Source organism: Heterocephalus glaber, unplaced genomic scaffold (assembly GCF_053883595.1).
Source record: "Heterocephalus glaber isolate CG9 unplaced genomic scaffold, H.glaber_assembly_v1.0 deba00001687, whole genome shotgun sequence".
Taxonomy (NCBI): Eukaryota; Metazoa; Chordata; class Mammalia; order Rodentia; family Bathyergidae; genus Heterocephalus; species Heterocephalus glaber.
In genome coordinates, this window is record NW_028258412.1 from 20,207,677 (window position 1) to 20,222,371 (window position 14,695).

The 14,695-nt window shown below is 45.0% G+C and overlaps 2 protein-coding genes across 2 annotated transcripts in view; one reads left to right on the forward strand and one right to left on the reverse strand.

Moving 5' to 3' along the window:
* Positions 1-14,695, forward strand: part of Brap (BRCA1 associated protein) — a 147,766-nt gene that overhangs the window by 6,293 nt on the left and 126,778 nt on the right. The gene's annotated exons all lie outside the window — the stretch shown is intronic.
* Aldh2 (aldehyde dehydrogenase 2 family member) overlaps positions 6,841-14,695 on the reverse strand; it is a 31,166-nt gene continuing 23,311 nt past the window's right edge. The window contains exons 10-13 of the mRNA XM_004843781.4: positions 14,182-14,346; positions 12,239-12,396; positions 10,734-10,848; positions 6,841-7,316 (exon numbers count right to left, since the gene is read on the reverse strand). Of these exons, the coding sequence (XP_004843838.1) occupies positions 7,284-7,316; positions 10,734-10,848; positions 12,239-12,396; positions 14,182-14,346 (471 nt within the window). The 3' untranslated portion in view covers positions 6,841-7,283. The remainder of the gene's footprint in view (positions 7,317-10,733; positions 10,849-12,238; positions 12,397-14,181; positions 14,347-14,695) is intronic.

A 14,695-nucleotide genomic window follows, 5' to 3' on the forward strand; every position in this document is an offset into this window, starting at 1 on the left:
AACTTGGCAGTCTGGGAATGGAAAGTTGTAGCATTTGCTAAACTTGACTTGGCTCAGATCCTTTAAATGGTTGTAGTTGGATGAGGGCCTAGCGATCATGGCCAATACCACCCACAGGGTCCCTGTAGGGACTCTGCAGTCCAGTCTGGAACCTTCCCTCAACCTGGTGTGAACCATCCCACACGCAGCCTCTCCTGCCTATTGCAAGAGCCCTCCTGCTTGCTTCCCTTGCTGTTTGCCAGTAAACTCTGGTCTCTCCTTTGAGAGCTCACAGAGTAAACATCATCCTTCTCCTGGGAGAGCTTCTCCAATATCTCACCTAGTAGCCTTTTTAAAAAGGGTTTCTATTGTGGTAGGTCAATAATGCTAAATACATGGGCATTGTTGTGCAGCCAATCTCCAGTCCTTTCCATATTGCCAGACTGAAACTCTATACCCATTAAACAACAGCTCCACTTGGTAGCCTTGTGAAGCCCAGGCAAAAAGTGGGATGCTGAGAGGCATGGTCCCCAAAGAATTATAACATCTCATGGGCGGGGTGGGGGGTGCTACTAGGGATCGAACTCGGGATCTTGTGCTTGCGAGGCAGGCAGCGGAACCACTGAGCTAAATCCCCAGCCCTATAACATCTCATTTCACAGCTGTTATTCTTCACTTTACAGGTGAGAAAAGAGACTGAGGTTGCCTCAAATGTACAGGAGTATGACATTTCAATACACCTTTGAAAATCATTAAACTTGCAGCTTTTTATTATGGATAGGTGTCTTTACCCCAACCCCTGGCACGGAAGATACAGTAGGAGTCAGAAATGGCCAAAAACCAGGGGCCACTTGGCAAGCAAACTGCATATTGCCAGGTATCACATCTATGCCTTCATTCCAGGTGCATTTACCTGCCGCCTTGGTGCTCTGGGCACTATTCTAGGCCCTGGGTATACAATAATAAAGTCTTCCCTGGAGCCTTCAGAGGGCTCTCCATCCTGCTGATCCTTTGGTACACCCCAGTGATGCTGACTTCGGAGGTGGACCTCCAGAACTGTGAGAAAACAAATCTGTGTTTAGAGGACTGGGTTTGTGGTACCTTGTTACAGGTACCACAGGAAACTAACATATGTTATCAAACTTCCTGTGACAGTTTTGGAGGGATGGGGAATAAGCATGCCTTGGGAGACTAATGGTTTTAAAAGGAATATATGAGTTTTTTCCTGGCTTCTCAAAACTCCAAGTAGTACAAAAATAAATACAATACCGAAAGTTCCCTGCAGTTGGGTATGGAGGTCAGGGTTGAAATAAGAAGTCAAGGATAGGGCCAGAGATTTAGCTCAGTGGTTTCGCCGCCTGCTGCGCAAGCACAAGGACCCAAGTTCCATCCCCAGTACCAAAAAAAAGAAAAAGAAGTCAAGGATAATATCACTAAGTGAAATAAGCCAGTCACACACACACACAAAGACAAAGACTAATTCTACTTATGAGAGAGACCTAGAGTAATGAAATTCAGAGACAGAAAGCAGAACGGTAGATCCCAGCCTGAATGGGAGAACTCTTGGCACACAGCATTGTCTAAACCCCTACACTGAGACACGACCAGACTTCAATGTGGCTCATACCAGTGTAAGGCTCTATCCCTAGATGATCTCAGCCCCACTAAAGTGCCTTCCTGAGAAAGCTCAGCACTGTCCAGTGTTCTGGTTTACACCTCACAGTAGGCCCCTGGCCTCCTTTTCTTAGAGCACAGAGTAAGATCCTTCCAACTGTGAATATATACCTTTTGCAACTCAGAAGTATCTCTCTTAAGGACCGGAGAGCCATTCCTCTGAGACTTCATCACCAAGAAGGTCAGGGCCTCTGCCTTCCAGTCTCAGTGGGACAATGGAATCCTACTGCACAACTGCCAGCTGGCAGACACAGCTGGCCTGTCACACACACACAGTGCTCACCTTTGTACTTGTTCTCTGCTCTGATGCCCCTGAGCCCCACTCCCCACCTTAAAATGCCACATCACTTCTGCACAGATCAAAATGGAGCTCAGCTCTTTCCTCTGCTCTCAGATGGAATCAAATCTGTTTTCACCACTGCCTGTATGTGTTTGTCTTTGACTCAAGGAGCTGAGGAGAGGGCTAAATTGAGAGTTAGTGTTTAATGAGGACCGAGTTTCGGTTGGAAAGATGAAAACATCCTGGCTGTGGAAGTGGGAATGGTTGCTCAACAATGTGAAGGTGCTTACTGCCACTGAACTGTTCACTTCAAAATGGTTAAAATGTTAAATTTAGCCAGGTGTAATCCCAGCACTCTGGGTGGCTGAGGCAAGAGGATTGCAAATTCAAGCTTGGCCTGAGCAACTTAGTGACTCAGCAGTACTCTCTCAAAATTAAAGGGGCGGGGGATGGTTGGCAGATGTAGCTCAGTACAAAAGCGCCAGGTTCAATTCCCAGTATAGAAAAAAAGGTAAAAATTTTATATTATATCAACTTTACAGTAGTAAAACACATGCAGTATTCACTCTGATGATTGTGGTGATAGATATGAGAACCACACAGGTGATGAAAGTATGTAGCGCGCACACACACACACACACACACACACACACACACGAAGAAAAACTGAGGCCATCTGAATAGGTTCAGAGGATTGCACCAACATCAGAGTACAGACAGGCCTTGCAGGGACTGCTGAGTTGTTGTCAGAGACCACAACCCCACTCTTCTTCAGGGCACACAGCCTTTCATTTCTGCTCTATCTGCCCACTGGCCTCCTGTCTTCTGATTTTGATTTGCCACATGACCTTTCAGTTCACTCAGCTCAATGGTCCAGTTGCACGGTGCCAGGGGTCCCGCGGGTCTGTCCTGCTCAGGTGCCCACCCTGCCCTGGTGCAGTTTGTTGGGCCATGGTAGAGAACAGAGCCCCGTGTGCATCGTTTGCTCCAGTGGGGCTGGGAGGGAACACAGTTCCAGGCCGTCCATGAGCCAACTGGACTTCCTGAAACTCACTGACAGTCGCTGAGGAGGCACAGTAGGACCAGGAAATGTCAGTGCTTTGCCCTGGGATAATCCTGCCCCTCAGATGTTTCTAGTGTTGTCAGATTCTCCCACAGGTATTGTATCAGTGTGGGTCAAGTTCAATTTCCTGAATTTGGTTAGTGAACTGTGATTACATAAGAGATTATCCTGGGCATGATGCTTGCGAACGACTTGTAGATCGCCTAGGGAGAGAAAAAAAAATATATATATATATATATAAATATATTTATATATATAAATATATTTATATATATATATGGTAAGAAAAAAGGGAAGGGCAAGGAGTAATAAACCAAATGGGACAAAGGTTAAAAGTGGATGAAAGGGACCTGGGATTTAGCTCAGTGGTGCTGCCACCTGCCCCACAAGGGCAAGGACCTGAGTTCAATCCCTGTTACCAAAAAAAAAAAAAAAGTGGATGAAAGGGTATATGAGAGATTGTTGTGCTATTTTAACAACTTCTCTGTAAGTTTGAAATAATTTCAAAATAAGTAAAAAGGACACAAAGCTTTATGAAGTTTGATCCCACCCATATTAAAATTAAAAAAGGAAAACCATATACATATGATTTATATAGTGTGTGTGTATATATATATATGTGTGTGTATATATATATGTATATACCTGTGTATGAGGTACAGTGTGATATTCAATGCATATATACACGGTACAATGATCATACTGGTTTTAAATTTTGTTTTGTTTTGGTGTTTCATGGAGCTGGTGGAAATGCTCCACCACTAAGTTACCGGCCAGCCCTATATTATTTATTTATTTTTTTGGTGCTAGGGATCAAACTCAGGTCCTTGTGCTTGTGAGGCAGGCAGCTAACCACTGAGCTAAATCCCCTGCCCTGGCCCTATATTATTTAAGTTGAGGTGAAATTCATAAAACATCAGATTTACCTCAAGTGAACAATTTGGTAGCATTTAGTACATTTACAATGTTGTGGAATTACCATTACTACCATATGTAGCTCCAAAACATTCTCATCCCCTCAGGACACCCCATATCCCCTACTTGCCTCTTCTCTGGCCCCCTGTAACCACCAGTCTGCTAGGTATAAATTTCCTTTTCTGGTTATTTCATGTAAATGGATCATAAAATATGTGGCCTTTGTGTCTGCTTCTTTCACTTAGCATCACACTTTCAAGGATGATCCATCATGTAGTACTCTGTATCAGTGCTTTTTTTCCTTTTTATGGCTGAATAATATTCCACCGTGTGGAGATGCCACATTTTGTTTATCCCTTCATCCCCTGATGTACATTGGGGTAGAAATTAGGGTTGTTCCCTGCTTCTGGCTGTTGTGAACAGTGGGGTCTTGTGAACATGTTTTGTTGGAGTCACTGTTTTCAGTTACTTCATGTTGGGACCCTGGCTCCTTAATCCTTCAGGGCACTGTCTGCCAGGTGTGGCAAGACCACCCTAAAGGACACAGGCAAAACTGGATCCTATCGCTCTTGGAGAGGATAGCGCTGGGGTTCTCTCGTAGGCCACAAGGTGGCGGCCACACTCAGGAAGTGCCTCAATCAGCAGGACTGGCCAACTGGGTGAAAAACTCATAGGGTTCTTTATTGAGCCAGAAGCCAACCATTTCTTCTTGGAGACCCAGCAGGGCTAAATCCAGAGACAGCAGCTTTAAACCCAGTATTCCTGTGACTGACCCACGTCCCGACGAGATTACGATGTTCATAACCTGAGAACTCGTGTTTTTCCTTCAGACAGCTACTTAAGGTTCTAATTGGTTCCTGCCACTGAAAGGACAAGGAGATTAAGTGCCTGGGATGTCAGAATCAAAGTTGTAGGCAGTTCTTCATAGACTTCCTTTGGTATCCGTTGGTTTACAGAGCCAGTTCTCCTTTAGTGAGTCTGACTCACATGCCTGGCAGACAAGAATTACATCTCCCCTTTTTCTAATTGTCCCAAGGAGGTTCTTTGCAGCACTGTTTACAGTACTAAAAACAAATGGCAAGGACACCTGGCATGGTGGCACATGTGTGTGATCCCAGCACTTGGGAGGCTGAGGCAGGAGGACTGCTGCAAGTTCGAGGCCAGCCTGGGCTGCATAGTGAGTCCAAGATCAGCCTGAACTACACAGGAAGATCACCTCAAAAAACCTTGGGGGTGGGGGTGGAAGGGGCTGGGAATATAACTCAGTGTGAAGGCTTTGGGTTCAATCCTCTAGTACTAGAAAAAGAAATCAGTGTCCTTTAATAGGGACTCTAGTTTCCTCTTCTTATGGCAACAGCTTATTTTCTTTTAGGGGTCCTTTTCTCATTCTCAGGCCATGCAGACCAGGGTGCTCTACTAATGGCGAAAGAGGTGGACCATACGACTCAGGTCTAAGCTGATCATCGTATCTCTTCTCTGGCCAATGTGATGGGAGTGGGACTGGGCCCGTCAGCCTGAACCCCAGGTTCTTTTCAGGGACTAACAAAAAATATGTGGAGGGCAGAGGGGGCCTTTCTCCTTGCCAGTGAACTTTAGCCTAGCATGATATGAGGCTGGACTTCTTGAGGGCAGCTGGCATAAACTGGGAGACCTATTCTACAACATAGTTGACTCTGGTTAATAATGTATTGTATTCCTGAAATTTACTGAGAGAGTAGATCTTAAGTGTTCTCACCACAGATACACAAGGCAAATAGGTGAGATGGACATGTTGATTAGCTTCTAGCAGACATTTTATAATGTATACATATAACAATATACACATATAGCATATGATGTTGTATATCCTGGACATACACAATGTCAATTATACCTCAATAAACCTGAGGAGGGGAATACTTCAGTTGGAAGCATCAGAAAGCCAAATTCAGTCTGATGTAAGAAAAGGGCATAGAGCATATAACCCAGCTAATAGGGATGCAGAGGCAAGAGGATTGCAAGTTCAAGGCTGGCCTGGGCAACTTAGTGCAACCCTGTCTCAAAATAAAAAATAAGGGGCCGGGGATTTAGCTCAGTGGTTCTGCCGCCTGCCTCGCAAGCAGAAGGTCCTGAGTTTGATCCCCGGTACCCGCCCCCCAAGAAAAATAAATAAAAAATAAAAAGGGCTGTGGAGGTAGCTTAGTGGTACATGCTCCTCAGTGCAACCCCCAGTACAGGAAGGAAAGCAGGGAGGGAGGCAGGCAAGCAGAACAGACATTGGCTTCCATATTCCACAAGTCTTGGGTAGCTGCCTTCTCCTGTGGCTTGATTCAGAGGTTCAAAGAGTTTCCAGCTATCTCTTGGCTCCACCTTTGCCACACTGTCTTCATTTTCAGCTGTATCCATTTTGGATACAAGGGTCAAACGTTTAAATTTTCAAATGAATTGTAACTCAAAAATGATCACAAACATTACAACTTCTGCAATTCTCCTCTTTTCACTCTGATTCTATTCTTCTGACTGCCAAGAACACCAACTACTAACTTGCCAGGATCCTTGATTAAATGAAGGTGGCATCCTGAATAGGAGACTCAGAGGTCTGGTTCCTGTAGACAGACCCAGAGTCTGGTTGTCCACTCAGTCAGCTGTGAAATTGGCCAGCAGGACTCTGTCTTATTTGGTCCTGCCATGATTTTGAACTATCCCTCCTCTCAGGGAACAGAGTAGGGGTTATGAGTCATGTTTGGGTTTTATCTCTAGTGCCTGGCTCGGGGCCTGCCCAGGAATCCAAGCCAGAGATATGTGTGATTAAATGCAGGAAACCAGAGCTATCTACCCATGGAAGAGTGGTAGTGATCGTACACACTATGACACACCAGCCGTGGGACAGCAATCCTGGCTGGCAGCATTTCCCTGAACTGATGAGATGGAGGAAGAGTTACCCAAGAAGTTGAGAGCAGCTGTCTTTAATGGGCTTTAGTCCAAAATACAAAGCAGGTGCTACAATGCTAATACAATTGTAAACTGTGGCCTTTTCTTCCCTAGCACAGCAAGTTACAGAGAGGTAAGACATTCGAATCTGTTTTTTAAAGAAATCACTGACAGCAAGTTGTACTACTGCAGTTTTTAAAAGTTTTCCACTGGGCTGGGGATTTAGCTCAGTGGTTCCACCACCTGCCTCAAAAGTGGAAGGTCCTAAATTCAATCCCCGGTACCAAAAAACAAAAACAAAAAGCTTTCCACATTCCCTTCTCTCCATCAGTGTCAACTGAATTTCTTGACTGTGAGATTTTGTGGGAGGCTCTCAATGTACAAGGGTGGTTTTTCTTGGCTTCTCTGCTGATCTCCATGGACCTTCCAGAGGTAGGTGGGGAAGGAAGCTTGCTTGGTTCTTTATGAGTTCTTCTGAGGAACTTTGACTGTGACCTGAAAGAAGGGTACAGAGAAGCTGTTAAATCTTCCTGTTTCCTGGTGTCTGGCAGGAGCTCCCCGAGTAGGAGCAGAGGGGCCTTCTCTTATGTCTAACCTCTCGCTGGCCAACTGGCCAGTCAGAGCTACTGCCAGAGCCTACCCTACATGGACCTGTATCTTCTTAACCCAGTGGTTCTCAACCAAGGGCACTCAGGTCCCACAGGAGACAACTGGCAATGTCTAGACACTTTTTTGATTGTAACAGGGGTGGCACTATTGGCATCCAATGAGTTGGAGTTGTGCCTGCTTCGACAGCACACATACTAATGGGTTGGAGTTAGGGATGCTGCTAAACATCCCACACTGCACAGGGCAGCCTCTGCAAAAGACTTACCCAGCCCCCCAAAATAAAGGCAAGGTAGGGGCCAGGGATTTAGCTCAGTGGTTCAGGTGCCTGCCTCACAACCGCAAGGTCCCAAGTTCGATCCCCAGTACCAAGAAAGAAAGAAAGAAAGAAAGAAAGAAAGAAAGAGAAAGAAAGAAAGAAAGGAAGGCAAGGTAGAGAAACCCTATGCTACATCTATATTTTCCTCCACAAGAATTAAAAGGTGAAAATAACTGTGCTTAAGCTCACAGATGTCTCAGTGTGTTAAATGGGAAGAGTCCAGATTCAGATGGGGCTGTTTTGAATCCCAGCTCTGCCCTCTAACAGGGCAAGTGTTTTCTCATCTGTAAAATGGGGACAAGAATATGCCCTCCTTCCACAGGAAGCCACACACACAGTGCAGCACAGATTCTGGCACAAAGCCAGCACTTGGTAAAAATGAATACATTCATCAGCCTCCGAATGCAAACCTGACTGTCTTCTTTTAAAATCCCCATTTTTTTTCATTTGATTTTTTTTGTGTCTCCAAAGCTCAAAATACAAGCATCTTTGGCCAGGCATGATGGTACAAAAAAAAAAAAATTTCCTTCCCTCCACCTCCACAATCCCTGTCATCTCTTCCCCTGATCCACTGCCCCTCTTTCCTGGATGGTCCATTTTCTCCAGAGCAGACAGGCGGGGCTTTCTTCCATCCTTTTTTTTTGGTACCGGGAAAGACTCAGGGACTTTCACTTGGCAGGCAGACACTGTGCTGCTGAACTACATTCCTGGCCCCTTTCTTCCATCTTTAAACAGCTTTGGGAAGAGTTTATACATCATACAATTCACACCTGGCTTTTAACATACTGTATTTAGTGTTATGCAACCATGCCCATACTCTAACCTTGGAACATTTTCATCATCTCCAAAAAATACCTTGCACCCATTAACAGTCACTCCCCAGTCCTGTCCCCTGCACCCTCCTTCCAGGTCCCAGGCCACCATTAATCTACTCTCTGATTAAGCAGAGTAATTTTTTTTTTTTTGGTACCGGGGATCGAACTCGGGTCCTTGCACTTGTGCAGCAGGCGGTGAAACCACTAAGCTAAATCCCCGGCCCAGCAGAGTAATCTTTTAAAAATGCAAAATAGAATCACCTCACTCTCCTGCTTCAGATGCTTCCACAGCTTCTTGTGGTTCTTATGAAAGAGATCAAACCTCGTATCACAGCAAAAGAGCCGTACATGGGCTGGTGATTTAGCTCAGTGGTGCCACCGACTGCCTCGCAAGCACAAGGTCCTGAGTTCGATCCCCAGTACCGAAAAAAAAAGAGCCCTACATGGTCTGGCCCCACTCACTCCTGAAGCACTGTCTTCTACTACTAGAAACTTGCTGGTAATTCCTAGAAAAGCTAGGAAAAGTTTCTTGCTACCAGTGTTCTCAATAAGCCAAGCTCTTTGTCTAAAATGTTCTTCATCCCTGCACCTACTCCTGCTCATCCTTCCAGGTCAGTTTAAATACTAACTTGTCTCGTAGGCATCTTGTACATCCCCTTAGCATCAATCATATTCCAAGACTTAGGACCTTGCATCAACTGAAGATGGATCTTCCTATCCAAACACAGCCTCCTTCCTACCCACAAGGCCATCCTGCTGTATATGAGCATCTTGTATGAAGTATGTATGCCAGGAACTGGGTAGGGTGTGCAGGAGACTGTATGCAGTATGTATGCAGGAAACAAGACTGGCTGTAAGCTGATCTTTGTCAACTAGTATGGTGGAGACACGGGCTTATCACAACACTATTATACCTACTCTTGTATATGATGGGAAAATTTCTCAGTAAGCTCCAAACATGTTTATTTTATTCCAGTGAACATAGTTATCTTCTTAGTCTGTCTCAGGCTTAGTGTTATCATAGGGAATGAAGCCCCCATTTCCCCACCTCACCTGCCTCACTAATGGGCTGCCCTAACTCTTCTCTTTCCCAATTTTGGGAAGGTGCAACTTGGTTCATCCTTCTCTCTTTCTCTTTTTTGTTTTGTTTTGTGACAGGCTCTCACTATGTAGTTCAGGCTGGTCTTGAACTCTCTATATAGCCTCCCACTCATTTATACTATGAACTCACTATATAGCCTCGAACTCATGGTGATCCTCCTGCCTCAGCCTCCCAAATGCTGCGATTACAGACATTTGCCACCACACCTGGCTCCATGTCTCTTCTTTAAGTACCAAACTGTGTATATGTTTCTTGGTTAAACTGTAACTAGTTTCATTATAGAGAGAAGACAATGTTTACTTTGGTGTATTTCCTTCCTATTTTTTATAAGTAAATGTATGTGTCCTCATATTGCTCTAAAATTAGGCCTATATTGGATATATTATTCTTTATGTCCTGCTTTTAAACTTTAAAATATGAGCATTTTCCTATTATGGACATTTAAAGGCTACCTAGTTTAGTACTTCATGATTGGACTGATTCATAGATTACTGGGCATTTAGGTTACATTTGATTTTTTCCTCTTAGGGTGAGATATTGCTGTCATAAGTATTTATGGCATAATTCCTTCTTTGTATTTCTCAGTTTCTCTAGCTATGTTCCTGTTGGTGAAATTGCAAAATCAAATTGTCCATGGATATGGTCTGGCCCTCGATATCTAATTCCTACTCCCCTGGAAGGCTTTTCTTGCTGTGTCCGCTCACTTGCAGCTGTAGGGATCTTTCCTTCAGCTCAGCTGTCTAGGCCTTGGCATATAACAAAGCCCAGCACAAGATTATGTAGGCCTGGTGAACATTAAGACCCCAGATATTGGGTCTTCACCTCTTTTGTGGCTTCTGTAGATTAATCCCAGCACTCTTGGAAGCTGAGGCAAGAGGATCAAAAGTTGGAGCCCAGCCTGGGCAACTTAGTGAGAACTTGTCTGAAAATAAAAAATTAAAGAGCTGGGGATGTACCTCAGTGTGAAGGCCCTAGTTTCAATCCCCAGCATGTATACAAGAAGCAAGTAATAACTACTGATTCCCTCTAACTCAAGGAGCCTCGTGGTACCCCAGGGGCCCAGTACTCACGGTCTTCACTTCGGTGTACGCTTGCAGGCCATACTCCCCCAGCTCCCGGCCACTCCCAGACATCTTATAACCACCAAAGGGGGACTGGGCCCCAAACACATTGTAGCAATTGACCCTGTAATTGAAGTAAGAATGTCAAGATTGCTCTAGGAGATATATATTCCACCCTAGGGCCCCCTACATGGCTGTAAAATCTCCCGGAGAAAAATGTAAGTGTACCGTCAGTGTAACAGTCAGCTAGGGAGGAGCCCAAAGCAAGCCAGTGAGACAGCATTAAGGCACCTCTGTCCTTCATGATGTGGTCACAGGGAGGTGTCAATAACACTGCACTATATGATAGCTTCCAATCTGAACTAGTCTTTTTTTTTTTTCAGTACCGGTGATCGAACTCAGGACCTTGTGTTTGCGAGGCAGGTATGGCACCACTGAGCTAAATCCCTGGCCCTTGAACTAGTCATTTTGAATCATTAGGTGATGGGGTTTTTCCCCCCCAAATTTAAAAAAGTATTCAATTTTAACTGAATTTAAAATTTAACTTTTTAAGGTTTACAACTCAGAGCTTTATGGCATATTCACAGTTGTGGAACCATCACCACTGTCTAATTCCACAATATTCCTATTACCCTAGAAGCCCTGGGCCCAATAAACAGTCCTCCCTATCTCCCCTCCTCCAGCCCTGCAACCACTCGTCTATTTTCTGTCCTCATGGATTTGCCTATTCTGGGCATTCTGTAAACAGATAGCATGTGTCAGTAGTGTCTGGCTTCTTTCCTTTAGTATCGTATTTTCACATCCATGCTTCAGCAGACATCTGGATTTCACTCCTTTTTACAGCTCACTCATATTCCATTGTGGATAGGAACCCAGTCATCCACCCTCCTCCCCTCAGTCTAAGAGCACATTTTGTTTAGCCGTTCATCCAGTAATGGACATTTGAGTTGTTTCTACTGTTAATGAAAGATGCTGCTGTGCCCATCTGGGTGCATGTTTTTGTGTGAATGTGTTTTATTTCTTCTAGTCATATAGCTAGGAGTGGAATTGTTGTATCATACAGTGACTGTATGTTGAATTTTTGAGGAACTTTCAGACTCTTCCACAAGAACATTTTCCATTCTGCCAGCTGTGTATGAGGATACCAATCTTTTCACTTCCTCACCAATACTTATTTTCTGTTTTTTAACATTAAAGCTGCCCTAGTGGGTATGAAGTAGGTACCAAGCTTTTTAGATCAGCATTGTGATGGTCTGTGGCCCCAGCTCTGGTCTCTGGTCCTTGGCCCATCTAGGAAAGGAGCCTAGTCATCCCTCTGTGTGCTCAGGAGAGCTGCAGAGGCATCTGACTGCAAGAAGCTTAACTTCCTGCAGGGTAAGTGGCTGGAAATCTCAGGCTATCCACTGGCTATGACACATCCTGACCCAGGAGAAACTGGACAAGCACCCCAATTCTGAGGGTCCAGAAGATGCTGAATTGGGGAGTCTTGGAAAGGGTGTGGTGGCTGCTCTTACCACACGGTGCCGGCTTGGAGGGCTTGGGACACATAATTGGCCTTGTCTATGTCCTTTGTGAAGACAGCTGCAGCCAGCCCATACTTGGAATTGTTGGCTCTCCCAACAACTTCCTCGATGGTCTTGAACTTCAGGATCTGCATCACTGGCCCGAAGATCTGTGGGGAGAGAGCAGAGTAGGAGGGTGGAGAAAGTGCTGAGCTGGTGATCCAGGTAAAAGCCCCAGACAGAACCTACCAATCCAGAGTGAGATGGTGGCCCCCCAGCTCCCGAGACATGAAGAGGAGGAAGTTCACGGGTATTGCTACCTTCTGTGCACCCTATGTGTTACCTACAGTACTTATTTCTAAACAGTCCTGCCAAATGTGGGATGTATCATTGTATCACATGTGACAGGCAGATTTAGTGTCATAGAATTTAAGCCAATCATCCATCAAATTTTATCTAAGTGAAAGGCACAGACCAGACACTGAAGAAAGGACTATGAATGAAATAGTCTCTGCTCTCAGGATGTCCCAGGCTTGCATTTCTCCTGCCCTGTTCCTGAATGGGCCATTTCTCCAAGGCCCTCTGACTCATTTTCATGGACAGGATATTTAAAAACCAAGACATTAGGTGCTAGGTGCACTTGTTATGGTTGGGTATCGCTGGCCTGGGGTCTTCTCAGAGGAGACCACTGGACAGGGGCCGACTATAACTGATCATAATGTAATCAAGTGGCAATGTGATCAGCTGCACACAGTGAGTATAGGAACCTGAGGGGCCTAACTGGAAGTTAGGGAGGAAGTAGAGGGTGTCAGGGAAGACCACAGAAGTGACAGCCACCCTGTGATACAACGAGAGCAGAAAGTAGCTGACCAACAAGAGGGTGAGAAGCAGAGAGGAGGGAAATAAGAGTCCCAGACACAAGCACACCCTACATCCTTTCTCATAAATCCTATTATCCACTAAAAGGAACTAGGGCTCTTTGAAAAAAAATGGCTGGTTCCAGGAAGAAAAAGGGTAAAGATAGAGGTGGGAGAAGATGGGCAGGAACTCCCATGGTCAGGTGAGAACAGTGAGTTGGGATATCAAGTGCCTCAGGTGCTTGCAAAGCACAGGCTCTTGCCCTGCCAGGAAATTGCTATTTGAGGTTTTTATAAGAAAAGAATCAAACTAGTCATAGTGGGGTAAATGCAGAACTCAGCTGGACTTTATTACCCTGTTGTGCATTTACTATTATTTTATTTGGACTTACACTTGAGAGGGGGTGGCACCATGGTTTCCCTCCCTAGGGCCTCTCCAGGGTTTAATGCAGCTGTGAGCAGTGGAGTCCTGACACCTCTGCATCTCCAGGGTTTCAGAGAGCCTGGCACACAGCAGGCATTCACTTACTGTTTGGGAAATTATGGTGGTTGAATCAGAAAAGCTGCTGCCCTGCATTCACAGTGAGCTCGGAGGGGAGACTACCAAACCAATACCATCAGGCAGAGACGCAGCCCCTGGGTCTAATCCAATATCCTGCTTATATCAAGGCCATAGGAAGGGCCACACATCATTCCTAGATGAGTGGCTCACTGGGTCTGTGGTCTACACTAGGGAATTCAGATGTCTGAGACAACCAGTAGTCAAAAGAGGCTGAAGAAAATAGCCAGGTGTGGCAGTCCACAACTATAATCCTGGCACTTGGGAGGCTGAGGTAGGAAGACTGCCGAGACCTTGAGGCCAGCCTGTGCTACACAGTGAGATCAAGGCCAGTCTCAACTACATATTGAAAGTCCTGACAAAAAAAAAAAAACTAGAAGAGAAGACCATCAGATGCAAACTGTGAATGTCCTGTTCTATGCACAGGGCTGATCCAAAGTCAGTTGGTGGGTCACAATGTCAAGATGCAGGACCAAGTTATTCACCCTCCTTTCCGAAGTCTAAGAGGATTCCCCAGAGCATTGGCCCCAGCTGCTAACCTCCTCCTTCGCGATGGTCATGCCATCTTGCACGTCTCCAAACACAGTGGGCTGGATGAAATAGCCACGGTCAGCAGCGGCCCCTCCACCACACAGCAGCTTTGCACCGTCTTCCTTCCCGGATTTTATGTAGCCAAGGATCTTCTTGAACTGAGTTTCATCTACCTGCAGAAGGAGCCCAGAGCACTGGAGATGTGAGATTCAGGCTTCCAGCTGAGAACCACACAGGCCATGAGGCAATTGTAAAATGGGCTAAAGTATTGAATTTGCTAAGCAAGGTCAGAAGAGGAAATACAAAGGGATCAAGGAACATAAAATACAAGAAATGTTCAACTACATTAGCCATCAATAAATGCATATCAAACCTATTGTTTTTATTTTTCAACTATGAGATTAATAAAATTTTTAAAAATAAAACACAGATCGCAAGTGGAAGGACCCAAGTTTGATCCCTGGTACCAAAAAAAAAAAAAAAAAAAAAAAAAAAGAAAGTAAAAATAAAACACAGGGCCGG